Genomic DNA, 16312 nt, shown 5'->3' with positions numbered 1-16312 from the left:
TTACTATGATTAACAATTACTAGCTGGAGTTTCCCTGAAGCCACTAGATTTCCAACAAAGCCTAGTTCAGAAGAGCCCCTCTAGAATACTAGAATACAGGCAACCAGAATAATAAAGACATTACCTCCAGTTCATTCAGCCTCTGGATACGTGGGGTAAAATGAAGTTTGTCAACATCACATGCAAATGGTGGCTGCCAATCCTAAAAGAGAAGCAAAGGCTTTCATTAGAAAACTTTATAATTCTCACACTTAAGAAAACAGTTTTGAAGTTAAATCTCTGGTTAAGTAAAGTACATGTTATTTCTAATGAGTCAAACAAAATATAGAGTAGTAGTTTCTTAACCTTTTTCCACCAGAACAGCAAAACATGTATGATAACCCTCTCCAAATAAATGACACAGCCTGCACAGACCCCTCTTCACACCCTTCCAACCAGGATCGATAGATGCCATTGAAAGATCACCAACTCAAGCAAAAGAGGCTCTCACTCCTCTCTTCCGTAAGGATCTCTCACTTTACAAAACAGCTATGAAGTGAAGTGAAGTCGCTCAGTTGTGTCCAACTCTTTGCGACCCCAAGGACTGTAGCTTTCCAGGCTCCTCAGTCCATGGAATTTTTCAGGCAAGAGTACTGAAGTGGCTTGCCAAACAGCTATAATATTAATGTCAAATTATATACAAACTGTATTTTAATATCTGTAACCTAGTAACATTAACTTTTATTAAAAAATCGAGGATAAATTCTTCCCTGGGGGAAGGAGGACTGACATCTAAAACCAATTTTAAGAATCATCCTTAACATACCGATTGATATGGATTCTTGGAAGAACTGCTATTAGAAGAAAACAGACAAGAAGGAGAGTGTATATGAACTGTTTCCAAGTGGAAGAAACTGGAAACAACTTAAATGTTCACAGTAAGAGAATAGTTAAAAGGTGTAAGAATTACCCTGAGTTAACTAACAGGTACAGAATCAGTCTGGAACAATGAAAAGGTTCTGGAGACGGACAGCGGTGACAGTTATGGAACACTGTCAATGTACTTAATGTTACCAAACTGCACCCTAACAATGGTTTATTTTATATTATGTGCTATTTTAGTATTTCAACATAATTTTAAGACAAAAATTATACTTTTGTATAGCTCTAGTAGTGGCTTCTCTGGTAGCTCAAACGGCAAACAATCTGCCTGCAATGCAGAAGACCCAGGTTCAATCCCTGAGTCAGGAAGAACCCTTGGAAAAGGAGCCTGGCAGGCTATAGTCCATGGGGTCACAAACACACCCATAGCTCTATTTATTGACATTGAAATTTTTCCTTACATATGTTTTTTGGAAGAAAGAAAAACAGGCTGTGTAATAGAAAAATAAAACATGGAAAGAGCAAAAAGGTTAACAGTGGTTTATCTTTGGTAGGATGATAGATTTTTCTTTTGCTTAATTACCTATTTTAAATACAATCTGAAATATATTAAATACATTACGTAATACCTACTACTACTACTAATTTTAGATGAAGAGAACAAGTTAATACAAATGCTGGTTACACCTGTGAGTAACAGTAAAATACTACGCAGCTGTAATGAAGAGTATCCAGCAAAGACAGCCAGCAGTGAGTGAGTGAAAAACTAAAACTTGCAAATTTGTCTTAACATTTGTAAATTTTAAAGACTATCATAAAAGACAGGGGGGAAGAGATTATTTTTATTTCAAATTTATATTGTTGGAATTTATCACTATCGACTGCTTTTAGTTTACAATTAAAACAAGATTTAGCTTTTGTGATAGAAACACTTAAGTGAAAATGCTCACCAGCAATGCCTGATTAAACGTTATGTTAAAAAGTAGATTAAATATTACAATTTTTTTAAAAAAGGAAATAAAGTAGATTACACATTGGTACAAAGCTATTTACTGCAATCCCAAAAAGAATAGGAAGGAGAAAGGAAAAAATGACACTCCTGTTTAACAGGTCAATTATACATCAGGTCTTGAAGTGTCTAATGCTATCATACAGCCCCTTCAACAAACACCACAGCTAATGTTTAAAAGCTAGTTAAATATACTATATTGCTAACAGACTTACAAAAATACTACCTATTCCATCCTGGGTCAAAAAGATTAAAGTGACTTTTGTTTACCTTGATAACTAAAGATAAGGAAAAGCAATGCGTGTGATTACATGAATACAATGTAGCAGAAGAAAATCACACTGCTTCTTAATATTCTGCAGCAGTATAATAGAAGACTTGATATTGCTCAGAGCTTTGCTCTCTACTACTTCATAAAAGCTGTAGGCTTTCTGAATTGAATTGATATGAGCTGAAGGTTAGACCAAAAATACATCAAAGATAATGTGTCAAATATGTAAGTAAATGATTAACATAATGCCCAAATGACCTGCAATTTTTATAGATTAAGATTTATGGGTAATGTATAATGATACCCTCCAATGAATCAAATATACCTTCTATTTCCAAAACACAATGACACAGAAATTAACTTCATTGTAAGTCTACATATTAAAGTTTTCTAAATTAAGGTATGCAGTGTCTTTGTATGTATGTATCTTATTTAATTTACACTTGGTTTTAGCCTGCAACATTTTTTGAGTAAAATGAATCCTAAAAATCACACATCAAAGGGAAAACAATATGTGTTTGCCTCAGGAAGTTCACACAGTGGGTATAATATGTTTAAAACCACAACTGTTTCCTTCACTAAATTCAGATCACTGCAAACTTTTGTCTCCTTCTCTGGTTACAAAAAATGAGATAAAATGGGATAAATATCATTCAATTTTGAGTCTTCCACTGTCAGGGGCAAGGTTCTACTCCAATAAAAGAACTGCATACTCTGTGCAATGCTCACTGTCATATTAGAACAAAGATATCCTCGGCAAAGTCTGGCCTCATTGAGCCATGACCTTTACATGTGGAAAAAAGCCATCAGATATACAACACTGCGAATTAACTAATCCCAAATTTTAAAAAAATTAAAAATAAAAGCCATCAGAGAAGGAAAGAGACCATAACAAAGCTTCTAAGAAGTGAAAATTTTCAAACAGGAATCTAATCTTCAAATGTCAAACAATGAAAATTTCCACTTAGAAACATGGTGATAATTCTTGGTTTGACAGTGAAGTATCTAAAAGATGTATCATGTAAATTTAACCAAAATCTTACCCTCTACCAATAAAATGTTTCATAAAATCATGCTTTTTTCTAACATTAGAAAAGCAATTTCTACATGAACTAGGTATAGATTGCAAGGAGTTCCATATAAATTCCCTGTCAAAATTCATTTTAATTTCCTTTAAAAACTTTAAAATGTTATTCGATATAAAAGTACAGTTATATTATTTAAAAGCTCAATTATTTTCCTGAGCATTAAAAAAATATATTCCTTGGGAAGGCAGTTAAGTAGGACAACTGAAGCTTCCAAATCCTGAGAGAGGCCTGAGAAACACCACATAAACACTCTCCTTAGTCCCAGCACTAACCTAGCAACAGTAACTTACAGCACATTTAACTCAGAAAAATGCCTGAAATGATGAACGGTGTGAAAATAACTTCCATAGAATGTTAAAGATTTTTCAAAAACACCATGAAAATTCACTTCATAGATGATCCACTATTAACACCCACATACTTAATATACTAGAAGCTGTTTTAACGTTTCTAGAGACTGACATCATTTGAAACCTAACAATCACCAAAATGAGAAAGTATACTCTACAGAGGTTACTACAAGTTAGTTCTCCATTCCCTGCAGACAAAACCAATTAAAAATCAGCATCAAAAGCACATTTTATTAGTTTACAAAGAATAACATGAATTAAGAACCAAAGCTTTTTTCTAATTGCATATATTCTATCAAACCCACTCATCACTGAAAAAACGCACTCACAGGATTTGAATTCAATGCCAGCAGAGCTAAAACTCAGTGTTCTAAAAGCAGGTTGTTAAGTTTCTATGTTATCAACATTACCACAGAACCTCAGTGCAAATTTTAAGGATCCAAACAAAGAACTTATCTTAGAATTTTAAGGCAAGTTAGAAAAGCCTTCTGTTGAGCTGAGGTTTTAAGATTTATCAGCCTTAATGAAGATTTCAGTAACATATATATGAAATACAATTAAAGACAGTTTCTCATCCATCAAATAGTTTGTCAGTAAGATAGCCTTAAGACACCTGCACAAATGCAACAAGCAGTGTGCCGCACAGCACAATCACTATAAATTGTGAGAACAGACTTCTTACTTATGAACCCCTCAGGCATCCACTGCCACTCACAATGACATTGATAGGTGTCTAGCAGGAAAGTTTTGTGACAAAGCCTTCATTCAGAGTCTTCCCAAAGCAAATACACGCTGGTGCTGCTTCTCCTTTGCTTCTTACTCCCCTCGGGGCAGACCTGGCCCCAAGCACTTTAATTAGCCACCAATTTGTTCAAGTATATTTAAGATCGCCTGGCCTTAGTGAGCCACTAGTAAAAACACTTTGAGGATTTTCTTTTCAGACTATGGAACATTTTTATATCTTAAATATGAGGCACTTAAATTGTAAATAAAATTAAGTGTATGTGGATTTTTCTGGGCAGGCTCATAGCTTTCACCAGGGTCTCAAATGGGTCTTCAACCAAACAAAGGTCCTGGGAGTACGTCTGGCTTTCCTTCAAAAATTTTGTGCTTTCAAGTTCTTATCTCACTACCCCAACCCACTTTCTTTCAGTACCTTCTCCTTTTACTTAACCAAGCATAATAATAATAAATAAAGACACCTGTTCCTCACAACATCAGCAATTACTATAGGACTGAAAAAAAACTGCAATGCACTGAAAGTCAGAAAACTAGAGTTTGCATCTCATTCTTTACCACCACTTGAGCAATCTCAACTTCTCCCTGAAGAAAGTATGAAAAATAGGACTATGTTGAGAACAGAAATTACAAATGTAAATGTTGCTTACTGTAAAGCAAAAATAAAAAGCATTACATCACACTGAGTTCTGACCGCTGAAACGTAATTTTCCTCTAGCAAAAAGTCAATGCAACCTCAACTTTCAAGAAGCATCTGACCTCAGAACTTTAAGAGCCCCATCCTTTCAGCCTAACTCTAGGTGGCACATAGTTGCCAACCAGTACTTTTTATCACAGCAATTTCAACACAAGTTAATAAAGAGTTCCCTTAAATAAAGCAAATATTTTACAGTAACTATAAACAGAGTATAACCTTTAAAAAAGAAGAGAGCAAAATTTAAAAAAAAAAATAAGTAATAGTGAAGATTGGTTCAAGATGGCAGAGTAGAAGGACGTGCACTTATTTCCTCCTGAGAGAACACCAAAATCCCAACTAGCTGCTGAATAACCATGGACAGGACAATGCTGGAATCCACCAAAAAAAATATACCCCACGTCCAAAAACAAAGGAGAAGCTGCAACCAGACAGGAGGAGGGGCACAATCACAATAAAATCAAATCCTATACCCACCGGGTGGGCAACACACAAACTGGAGAACAACTAAACCACAGAAGTTCTCCCACTGTTGTGAAGGTCCTGGGCCCCCCAAGTTAGGCTTCCCAGCCTGGGGGGGCAGCAAAGGGACTGGAGATCCCCAGGGAATCTGACCTTGAAGGCCAATAGGATTTGGTTACAAGACTTCCACAGGACTAGGGGAAATAGACTCCACTTTTGAAGGGGGTGGTTTAGTTGCCAACTCGTGTCCTACTCTTTGCGACCCCACAGATACACTGTAGCTCACCAGGCTCCTTTGTCCATGGGATTTTCCAGGCAAGAATACTGGAGTGATGAGCCATTTCCTGCACCAGGGGATCTTCCCCACCCAGGGATTGAACCTGCGTCTCCCACACTGCAGGATTCTTTACCAACTGAGCCGTCTTGTGTGCACCAGGACCCAGGGGAAAGGAGCAGTTGACCCTCAGGAGACTGAACCAGACCTACCTGCTAGTGTTGGAAGGTCTCCTGTGGAGGTGTGATCAGCAGGGGCTCGCCACAGGGATGGGGGCACTGGCAGCAGCAGCCCTGGAAGATGTCCCTTGGCATTAAGTCTTCTCGGAGGTCGCCATTAGCCCTACCATAGAGCCTATAGCATATGATAGGGTTAATGAAAATTCCCTGAGAAGGAAATGAACACCCATTCCAGTATGCCTGCCTGGAAAATAACATGGACAGAGGAGCCTGGCTGCAGCCCTTGGACTTGAAGAGTTTTGCAAAGATTGATGGAGTAACACTTTCACTTTCAGGGCCTATAGATCTCAAGGCGGGGTCGCCTCAGGCCAAACAACTAACAGGGAGGGAATGTAACTGCCACCCATCAGCAGATAACTGGATTAAAGCTTCATAAGAAATTTTACCAAAAGGAAGGATCTTCCCTCAAAGCTCAGTGGGTAAAGAATCTGCCTGAAAGGCAGGAGACCCAGGTTCAATCCCTGGGTCGGGAAGATCCCCTGGAGAAGGAAATGGCAACCCACTCCAGTATTCTTGCCTGGAGAATTCCATGGACAGAGGAGCCTGGTGGCCTACAGTCCAACAGTTGGACATGACTACCGCACAATTGCACTCATCTCACACGCTGGTAAAGTAATGCTCAAAATTCTCCAAGCTAGGCTTAAGCAATACGTGAACCATGAACTTCCAGATGTTCAAGCTAGGTTTAGAAAAGGCAGAGGAACCAGAGATCAAATTGCCAATATCCGCTGGATCATCGAAAAAGCAAGAGAGTTCCAGAAAAACACCTATTTCTGCTTTATTGACTACGCCAAAGCCTTTGACTGTGTGGATCACAATAAACTGTGGAAAATTCTGAAGGAGACGGGAATATCAGACCACCTGACCTGCCTCTTGAGAAACCTGTATGCAGGTCAGGAAGCAAGAGTTAGAACTGGACATGGAACAACAGACTGGCTCTAAATAGGAAGAGGAGTATGTCAAGGCTGTATATTGTAACCCTGCTTATTTAACTTATATGCAGAGTACATCATGAGAAACGCTGGGCTGGATGAAGCACAAGCTGGAATCAAGATTGCCAGGAGAAATATCAATAACCTCAGATATGCAGATGACACCACCCTTATAGCAGAAAGTGAAGAGGAACTAAAAAGCCTCTTGATGAAAGTGAAAGAGGAGAGTGAAAAAGTTGGCTTAAAGCTCAACGTTCAGAAAACTAAGATCATGGCATCTGGTTCCATCACTTCAAGGGAAACAGATAGGAAGACAGTGGAAACAGTGTCAGACTTTATTTTTTTAGGCTCCAAAATCACTGCAGATGGTGACTGCAGCCATGAAATTAAAAGACACTCCTTGGAAGGAAAGTTATGACCAACCTAGATAGCATATTAAAAAGCAGAGACATTACTTTGCCAACAAAGGCCTGTCTGGTCAAGGCTATCGTTTTTCCAGTGGTCATGTATGGATGTGAGAGTTGGACTGTGAAGAAAGCTGAGCACCGAAGAATTGATGCTTTTGAAGTGTGGTGTTGGAGAAGACTCTTGAGAGTCCCTTGGACTGCAAGGAGATCCAACCAGTCCATCCTAAAGGAAATCAGTCCTGGGTATTCATTGGAAGGACTGATGCTGAAGCTGAAACTCCAATACTTTGGCCACCTCATGCAAAGAGTTGACTCACTGGAAAAGACCCTGATGCTGGGAGGGATTGGGGGCAGGAGAAGGGGACGACAGAGGATGAGATGGCTGCAAGGCATCACCGACTCGATGGGCATGGGTTTGGGTAGACTCCGGGAGTTGGTGATGGACAGGAAGGCCTGGCGTGCTGCGATTCACGGGGTCGCAAAGAGTCGGACACAACTGAGCGACTGAACTGAACTGAAGCAACTAAACCACCACCACCACTGAAAGGAAGCCCCTGCCCGTGCAGGAGAAGACAGACTCGGGTCTGATCTCTGGGTGGGAAGATCCCCTGGAGGAGGGCATGGCAAGCCACTCCAGTATTCTTGCCTTAGAAAATCCCATGGACAGAGGAGCCTGGGGGTCTACAGCCCATGGGGTCGCAAAGAACTGGATACAACTGAGCTAACACATAGGAAGAACTAAAGAACAGAGATGAGCAATAAACTGGAAAAAAGTAACAGCAGAAAAACTGAGGCAGGAGAATGGATAAGTGACCTGAAGACAGAATGGTGGAAATCACTGCCGTAGAATAGAATATAGAAAAATGGGGGAAAAAAAGAGACCTCCAGGACATTAAACACACCAACATTTGCATTATAGGGATCCCGGAAGAAGACGAGTGCTCCCATTTCATTTAGTTTATGTTCTCTAATTTCTCTTTTTTTTTCTTTCTCAAGCCTTCATCAAGCAAAGTAGAAAAGCTTTTTATACACATATTATATATACAAGTAGTATGTAAAATATAGTTTAGAAAACTTCCGAGTTTTTGCCTAGCTTAAAAAATTATGACATTTGGAGTCTACTTGTTTGACTCAGTAAAAAACTGTGATATAGTTCCATGTATTTTGGCATTTAGTATTCATGCTAAAAGTCTAAAAAGACAATTATTTTAGGGATTTTTTTTTTCTTAATTTGAATGAAGCTTGAAACTTCTAATCCATTTCTGAGAATATAGGGAAATACTATGTTGTTAAAAAAAAACAGGAAATTAATTTAATACAGTATTATTAACTAAAGTACAGATTTTGTTCAAACTTCACAAAATTTTATGCTAGGGTACACTATCTTTTTAATTCTTTATTCAAGATTCCACATTGTATTTAGTTGCATTGAGCAGCTTCAGCTGCATTCAACCAATTCTGGAAAATTCTCTTTTCATTTTTATTCTGTTACAAATATTTTCTAATTTTCCTTGTTTTGGCTTCTTAGATACAGCCATCATTTAAAAGTGGACATTTAATTTCCAAACACATGGGGGTTTAAAAGTATCTTTGATATTAATTTCTCACTTAAATGCCTTCTTCTCTGTAATCACCCTCTGTGGTGTTTCAGTCTTCTGACTTGATTGAGGCTTTCAATATCTAAGTCAAAGATCTCTCTTGGTAAATGTCACACTGTACTTGAAAATATGTGGGTTATTTTCAAATATCTTTTGGTACTGTGTGAAAACTGTACAAATCTTAATTATGTTAAATTGGTTCACAGTGCTTTTTTTCAAGTCTACTATATCCTTCTACTTCTCTGTATAATTCATTCTATTAATTTTTGAGTTTGATACTGAAATCCCAACTAAAAATCTTAATTTACCTACTTAGAAAAAAAATAGCAATATATAAGTGGAAATATATGTAACTCTGTTCTATATTTTCCAAATCTCTTGTAATGCGTTATCATACCGTCATAACTTAAAAAATAAAAAAGATTAAAAAAAGAAGTTAACAGTGTATTTGGAATAGAAAAGAACTTGTTTTAACTTGAATCCTGACTAATACACATATATACATAATTATTAAATCCCTCTGTATATACTTTGCTATTTTATACATTTAACTCAATAAAGTCAGAATAAACAATAAACTTAAATAAAATTAAATGGCACCACCAATGACACACATGCGTTTGAGCAAGCTCCGGGAGCTGCTGATGGACAGGGAAGCCTGACGTGCTGCAGTCCATGGGGTTGCAAAGAGTTGGACACGACTGAGCGACTGAGCTGAACTGAAAATTAAATACAACAAGCAAGGGCTCTGTAGGACCCCCATCTGTATGACTTGCTCGATGCTGAGTCCTGAGGCACAGTGGGGTCTTATGCCTCCCCCATACTGTAGAGGAAATGTTAGAGAGAGGAGGCCCTCAGTCACACTGCCCAGGTTCAAATCCTGACTCTGCTGTGTGACTTTGAACTAGATTAATCTCCTTGTGCCTTGTGTAGACGTAAAAAGAGGAAATTAGGAAGCTTAAGTAAAATAATATGGGCAAAGCCTTTAGAGAGGTACCTGGTATTTACATAGTAAATGGTAGGAAAAAATATGTTAACAATTAGGAAATGTTCATGTTGCAAAGCTTTGTTGTTTTCAGGAAGCCTAATGCAATCTTTTCTCTCTCTTTTTTTTTTTTTGATTGGTTATGTTTAAGACAATGGCTGTGATTCTCTAATCTTCACTATAAATTTGTATAAAATGGAATTCATTAATACATACTACTCAAGGTCCATTAATCTTTTTTCCCCCCCTGTATTCTTTCCCCAGCACTGAGATACATGCATCTTGGTTTTTGAAGCAGGACTTTCATGCTCAAAGAGCTTCCCAGGGAATTCCCTGGAGGTCCAGGAATCAACTCTGTGCCCAGGTTCAATGCCTGGTCAGGGAACTAAGATCCCACATACTGCGTGACATGACCAAAAAAAAAAAAAAAACAGAGCTTCTTATCAGACTGTTTTAGGCAAATTAATTCAAGTGTAGAGGCAGTTAACAAAACTGTCTATAGAGAGGAGGTGCTATGGTGGCAATGGAATGAATTCAACTTCTGTAATGCAAAAAATAACACGTGAGGGCAAGTCTACCTATGGTTTCATGCGTGACATCAGTATTTTTTTTATACTGACAAAGCCATTTTCTGTATGACCACTATGTAAAATTTCCTGACTGCATATTCTCTTCTGGGACAAAGGCTAAGGAATACAATAGGTTTAAAATATACTTTTTCCCCTAATACAAAAGTACTCAGACTTATTACTGAAATTTCAGAAAAAAGTATAAAGAAAAAAATCAGCCATAATTGTAGAGAAAAATCTGCTACATTTTGGTATACACCCTTCCAGTGTTTTTTCTAAGATGCTCATTTTCATAATTTCAAACCCTCCCCCCAAAAATTACATTTCATTTTACTTATTACTATACTGTCAACATTAATATTTCATTATACTGGCACTTTAATAATTTCTTAGTATTGGACATTGAGGTTATTTCCTTTACTTTTCATTGTTAATTATCATAAACAAAACATTTATACCTTCTAGGAAGCTTCTTTCAGCTTCATTCAAGGATCACATTTTACACACTGCTGAGTACAGGAAAATATAAATCAATGTGATCACAGGAACCACAAGTGCCTGCCTGAGACCACCTTTTATGAATGACAGCGAGTTCTGTAACAGAGAAGTATAAAAATAAGGAAGAATTTAAAATGAAAACTACCTTCACAGAACAGTGCTGTGGATATTCAATAAATGTTACTGACAAGTAAAGTCTAATTAGGAAAATGAATTTTAAATGTCTCTATAAAGATAAGATTAAAAATATAAAATAAAAAAACTTCTCACTGCTAAAAACTTGTCAATGAAGAAAACTTGGTGACAAGTATTTGAAAACACTATTTCAGTAAAACACATCATGCCCCTTACTCAGACAGGGGCACGGTGTCAAGTGCACACTGGAGCAGAGGGCTCACTTTAGTTAGGGTGAGAGCAAACACTCCCACAGATTCAGCGTTTAACATTTCCACAGACAACAGGAAGGACTGCGAGAATAAATGTCTCCTGAAAAGAAAAGAAAAAAAAGTTGCTGATATATCCAGTCAGTCCTCCTCTAAATTGTCAAGGTCATCCAAACCAAGAAATCTGAAAAACTGCCACAGCTAAGAGGAGCCCAAAAAGACCTGACAAGTAAATGTGATGTGATGTCCCAGATGAAATTCTGGAACAGAAGATATTAGATAAAACTGAAGTTCACCTGTGTTTGTTCATGGATTTATATTAACAAATGTGTCATACTAACAGTTCATCGACAGAATGTTGATAAAGGGGGAAGGAACTAGGTGAGGAGCTTCTCAAACGACCTATCTTCTCAATTTTTCTGTAAATTTAAAATAGTTAAAAAATTCAATTAAGAAATAATTTGGATCAATTTTTATCTTATATTTCAAACTCCTGACTCCAAAAGAGAACTGTCAAAAAGCAAAACACAATCATATCTTTAAGAATTTTAAACTTAATGACAAAATGAGACCAAACAGGCCCACTTCAATAGTTGTTACTGGTTATGTGAGCAAATCTATTGTTTGCCTTTTTTTTTTTTAATTTTATTGTTTGCCTTTTGAAAACACTTTCTTTAAAAATTTTTTCCAAACCCTCTACTGATTTTATAATTGCCTCTTCAAAGGTTGAGCACAAAGAGAAACCACTTCTGCATAGACCCTACATTTATTCCTATTGAGTCAAGCCTTTGCAAAAGTAAGTTCTTTTTTTTACCACTGCAACTCTCAAATTTTTGGCCTTAAGTGGGGTCCAAAATCACTGCAGACAGTGACTGCAGCCATGAAATTAAAAGACGCTTGCTCCTCGGAAGGAAAGCTATGACAAAAGTGTATTAAAAACCAGAGACATCACTTTGCCAACAAAGGTCTGGATAGTCAAAGTTATGGTGGTTCCTTCCAGTAGTCATGTAAGAATGTAAGAGCTGGCCCACAAAGAAGGCTGAGCGCCAAAGAATTGATGCTTTCAAACTGTGGTGCTGGAGAAGATTCTTGAGAGTCCCTTGGACAGCAAGATCAAATTAGTCAATCCTAAAGGAAATCAACCCTGAATATTCATTGGAAAGTCTGATGCTGAAGTCGAAGCTCCAATACTTTGGCCACCTGATGCAAGGAGACCCCGATGCTGGGAAAGACAAAAGGGCCTGAGGAGGAGGGGGTGACAGAGGATGAGATGGTTGGATGGCACCAGACTCAATGGACATGAGTTTGAGTAAACTCGGGGAGATGGTGAAGGACAGGGAAGCCTGATGTGCTACAGTCCGTGGGGTCAGAGTTGGACACAACTGAGTGAATGAACAACAAAAACAACCCCTTTAAACTCTTAAAAATTGAGGACCTCAAAGAGTTTTATTTTAGATAGGTTCTATTCATTTTTGTTGCATCAGAAATTAAGATATTTAAACAAATTCATTTAATAATAAGCAAAGAATCTGGTGAGAAGTTTTCTTTTGCCAATCTCTTTAATGCCTACCTTAATAGAAGTAAGCTGGATTTTCATATCTTATGCTATCAATCTGTTGTAGTATATGTTGTTTCGGTTAACGTATACAAAAAAAAGCTGGCCACAGTTAAACATTTAGTTGAAAAGAAGTTCCCCTGAACCTGCTGAAAAGGTCCAGTGAACTCTCCAAGAGTACTCAGTCCAAACCTTGGAAACAATCACCCAAACAGACCCCTAGAGGGGTCCCCCTTCAGTCTGTCCAGATTTTAAAAGCAGTCCTTTAAGTGTCTTCTCCATCCACTAACAACGATTTCTTGACCTATCAGTGTAATGCCAGTATTTTTAGAAAAGGTACATGGCAACCCATCTCCCCTAAAGTCCTAACACCAAAAAGATCCCGAAAACACCAAAGCAATCATTTGCAAATATACATGGTTGTTATTGTTTTTTTTTTAATATATGTGGTTTTTAATAGTACAAGTAAATAAGTACCAAGAGATAAAAATTTCTGTTAAAATTACAACTCCTATAGATAGGGCTTAGTAAAAAAGCCAGTTTTCAGTTTTACACAACTTCTTGCTTAAAATAACGTGTTTTAATTTCTGAATAAAAAATATTTGGAAGGAAAAGCACTGTTTCTATGGGCCATCTCTTAGTAAATGAAAATACATCAGCAAAAAAAATAGACACATATGGTATTTAGTTATTAAGCACTAGTCTCAGTAAGTTCCTTTTTCAACACTTTTAATAAAACTTGGAAATAATACTCTGCATTTACAAAGGCCTCTAATGCCTTAAAGTTATTATTGTTAAAGCCATATGAAAATATAAAACAATCCTCCCATTAATACTGCTTTTCAGACTTCAAAGACAGTTTCCTCCCAGGTCCCTCTGTAGGAACAAGCTAAGTACAAAAACGCCCTTGATAGGTAACTACCAAGTTATCTGGAGCAATTCATACAGATTTTTTGGCATGTCCCAAAAGTCTCATAAAGCCTATAATGGAAGCATCCTTTTTAAAATTCACTAAGAAAGATCCTCAGCTCAGTTCAGTCACTCAGTTGCAACGTCTGACTGTGACCCCATGGACTGCAGCACGCCAGACTTCCCTGTCCATCACCAACTCCATGAGCTTACTCAAAACTCATGTCCATTGAATTGGTGATGCCATCCAACCATCTCATCCTCTCTTGTCCCCTTCTCCTGCCTTCAATCTTTCCCAGCATCAGGGTCTTTTCCAAGAGTCAGTTCCTCACATCAGGTGGCCAAAGTATTGAAGTTTCAACTTCAGCATCAGTCCTTCCAATGAATATTCAGGACTGATTTCCTTTAGGATGGACTGCTTGGATCAACTTGAAGTCCAAGGGACTCTCAAGAATCTTCTCCAACACCACAGTTCAAAAGCATCAATTCTTCGGTGCTCAGCTTTCTTTACAGTTCAACTCTCCCATCCATACATGACTACTGGAAAAACCATAGCTTTGACTAGATGGATCTTTGTCAGCAAAGTAATGTCTCTGCTTTTTAATATGCTGTTTAGGTTCGTCATAGCTTTTCTTCCAAGGAGCAAGCGTCTTTTAATTTCATGGCTGCAGTCACTGTCTGCAGTGATTTTGGAGCCCAAGAAAATAAAGTCTCTTACTGTTTCCATTGTTTCCCTATCTATTTGCCATGAAGTGATGGGACTGGATGCCATGATCTTAGTTTCTTGAATGTTGAGTTTTAAGACAACTTTCCACTCTCCTCTTTCACTTTCATCAAGAGCTTATTTAGTCCTTCACTTTCTGCCATTAAGTGTGGTGTTACCTGTGTATCTGAGTTTATTGATATTTCTCTCGGCAATCTACATTACAGCTTATGATACATCCAGCCCAGTATTTTGCATGACGTACTCTGCATATAAGTTAAATAAGCGGGGTGACAATATACAGCCGTGACGTACTCCTTTCCCAATTTGGACCAGTCTGTTGTTCCATGTCCGGTTCTAACTGTTTCTTCTTGACCTGCATACAGATTTCTCAGGAGGCAGATATGGTGGTCTGCTATTCCCATCTCTTGAAAAATTTTCCACAGTTTGTTGTGATCCACAGTCAAAGGCTTTAGCATAGTCAATAAAATGGAAGTAAATGTTTTTCTAGAACTCTCTTGCTTGTTTGATGATCCAAAGGATGTTGGCAATTTGATCTCTGGTTCCTCTGCCTTTTCTAAATCCAGCTTGAACATCCGGAAGTTCATGGTTCAAGTACTGTTGAAGCCTGGCTTGGAGAATTTTGAGCATTACTTTGCTAGCGTATGAGATGAGTGCAATTGTGCTAGTAGTTTGAACACTCCTTGACATTGCCTTTCTTTGGGATTGGAATGAAAGCTAACCTTTTCCAGTAATGTGGCCACAGTTGAGTTTTCCAAATTTGCTGGCATATGGAGTGAAGTACTTTCACAGCATTATGTTTTAGGATTTGAAATACCTCAGCTGGAATTCCATCACCTCCACTAGCTTTGTTCATAGTGATGCTTCCTAAGGCCCACTTGACTTCACATTCCAGAATGTCTGGCTCTAGGTGAGTGATCACACCATCATGGTTATCTGGGTCATGAAGATCTTTTTTGTATAGTTCTTCTGTGTATTCTTGGAGAAGGAAATGGCAACCCACTCCAGTATTCTTGCTTGGAGAATCCCATGGACAGAGGAGCCTGCTGGGTTACAGTCCACAGGGCCGCAAAGAGTCGGACACGACTGAGTGACTACACACTCTGCGTATTCTTGTCATCTCTTCTTAATATCTTCAGCTTCTGTTAGGTCCATACTATTTCTGTCCTTTATTGTTCCCATCTTTGCATGAAATGTTCCCTTGGTATCTGAAGAGATCTCTAGTCTTTCCCATCCTATTGTTTTCCTCTATTTCTTTGCATTGATCACTGAGGAAAGCTTTCGTATCTTTACTTGCTATTCTTTGGAAAGGTGTAGCTTCTCTTCTCTCAGCTATTCGTAAGGCCTCCTCAGACAAACATTTTGCCTTTTTGAAGTTCTTTTTCTTGGGGATGGTCTTGATCCCTGCCTCCTGTACAATGACATGAACCTCCGTCCATAGTACTTCAGGCATTCTATCAGATCTCAGCCCTTAAATCTATTTGTCACTTCCACTGTATAATCATAAGGGATTTAGATCATACCTGAAATGGTCTAGTGGTTTTCCCTACTTTCTTCAATTTAAGTCTGAATTTGGCAATAAGGAGTTGATGATGTGAGCCACAGTCTGCTCCCGGTCTTGTTTTTGCTGACTGTCTAGAGTTTTTCCATCTTTGGCCACAATGAATATAATCAATCTGATTTTGATATTGACTATCTGGTGATGACCACGTGTAAAGTCACCTCTTGTGTTGTTGGAACCTCTTGTGTTGTTTGCTATGACCAGT

At 38.0% G+C, this 16312-nt stretch overlaps 1 protein-coding gene across 2 annotated transcripts in view; it reads right to left on the bottom strand.

Moving 5' to 3' along the window:
* KDM5B (lysine demethylase 5B) overlaps positions 1-16312 on the bottom strand; it is a 70253-nt gene that overhangs the window by 39842 nt on the left and 14099 nt on the right. For both annotated transcript variants that reach the window (XR_006344843.1, XM_043923135.1), the window contains exon 2: positions 125-202. Coding sequence is in view for 1 of the 2 variants with exons in the window: in XM_043923135.1 (XP_043779070.1) it covers positions 125-202 (78 nt within the window). In the remaining variant the exon portion in view is untranslated. The remainder of the gene's footprint in view (positions 1-124; positions 203-16312) is intronic.

Source organism: Cervus elaphus, chromosome 14 (assembly GCF_910594005.1).
Source record: "Cervus elaphus chromosome 14, mCerEla1.1, whole genome shotgun sequence".
NCBI lineage: Eukaryota > Metazoa > Chordata > Mammalia > Artiodactyla > Cervidae > Cervus > Cervus elaphus.
The sequence above is the reverse complement of the archived record's forward strand: the minus strand, read 5'-3'. Positions and strand labels throughout refer to the sequence as shown.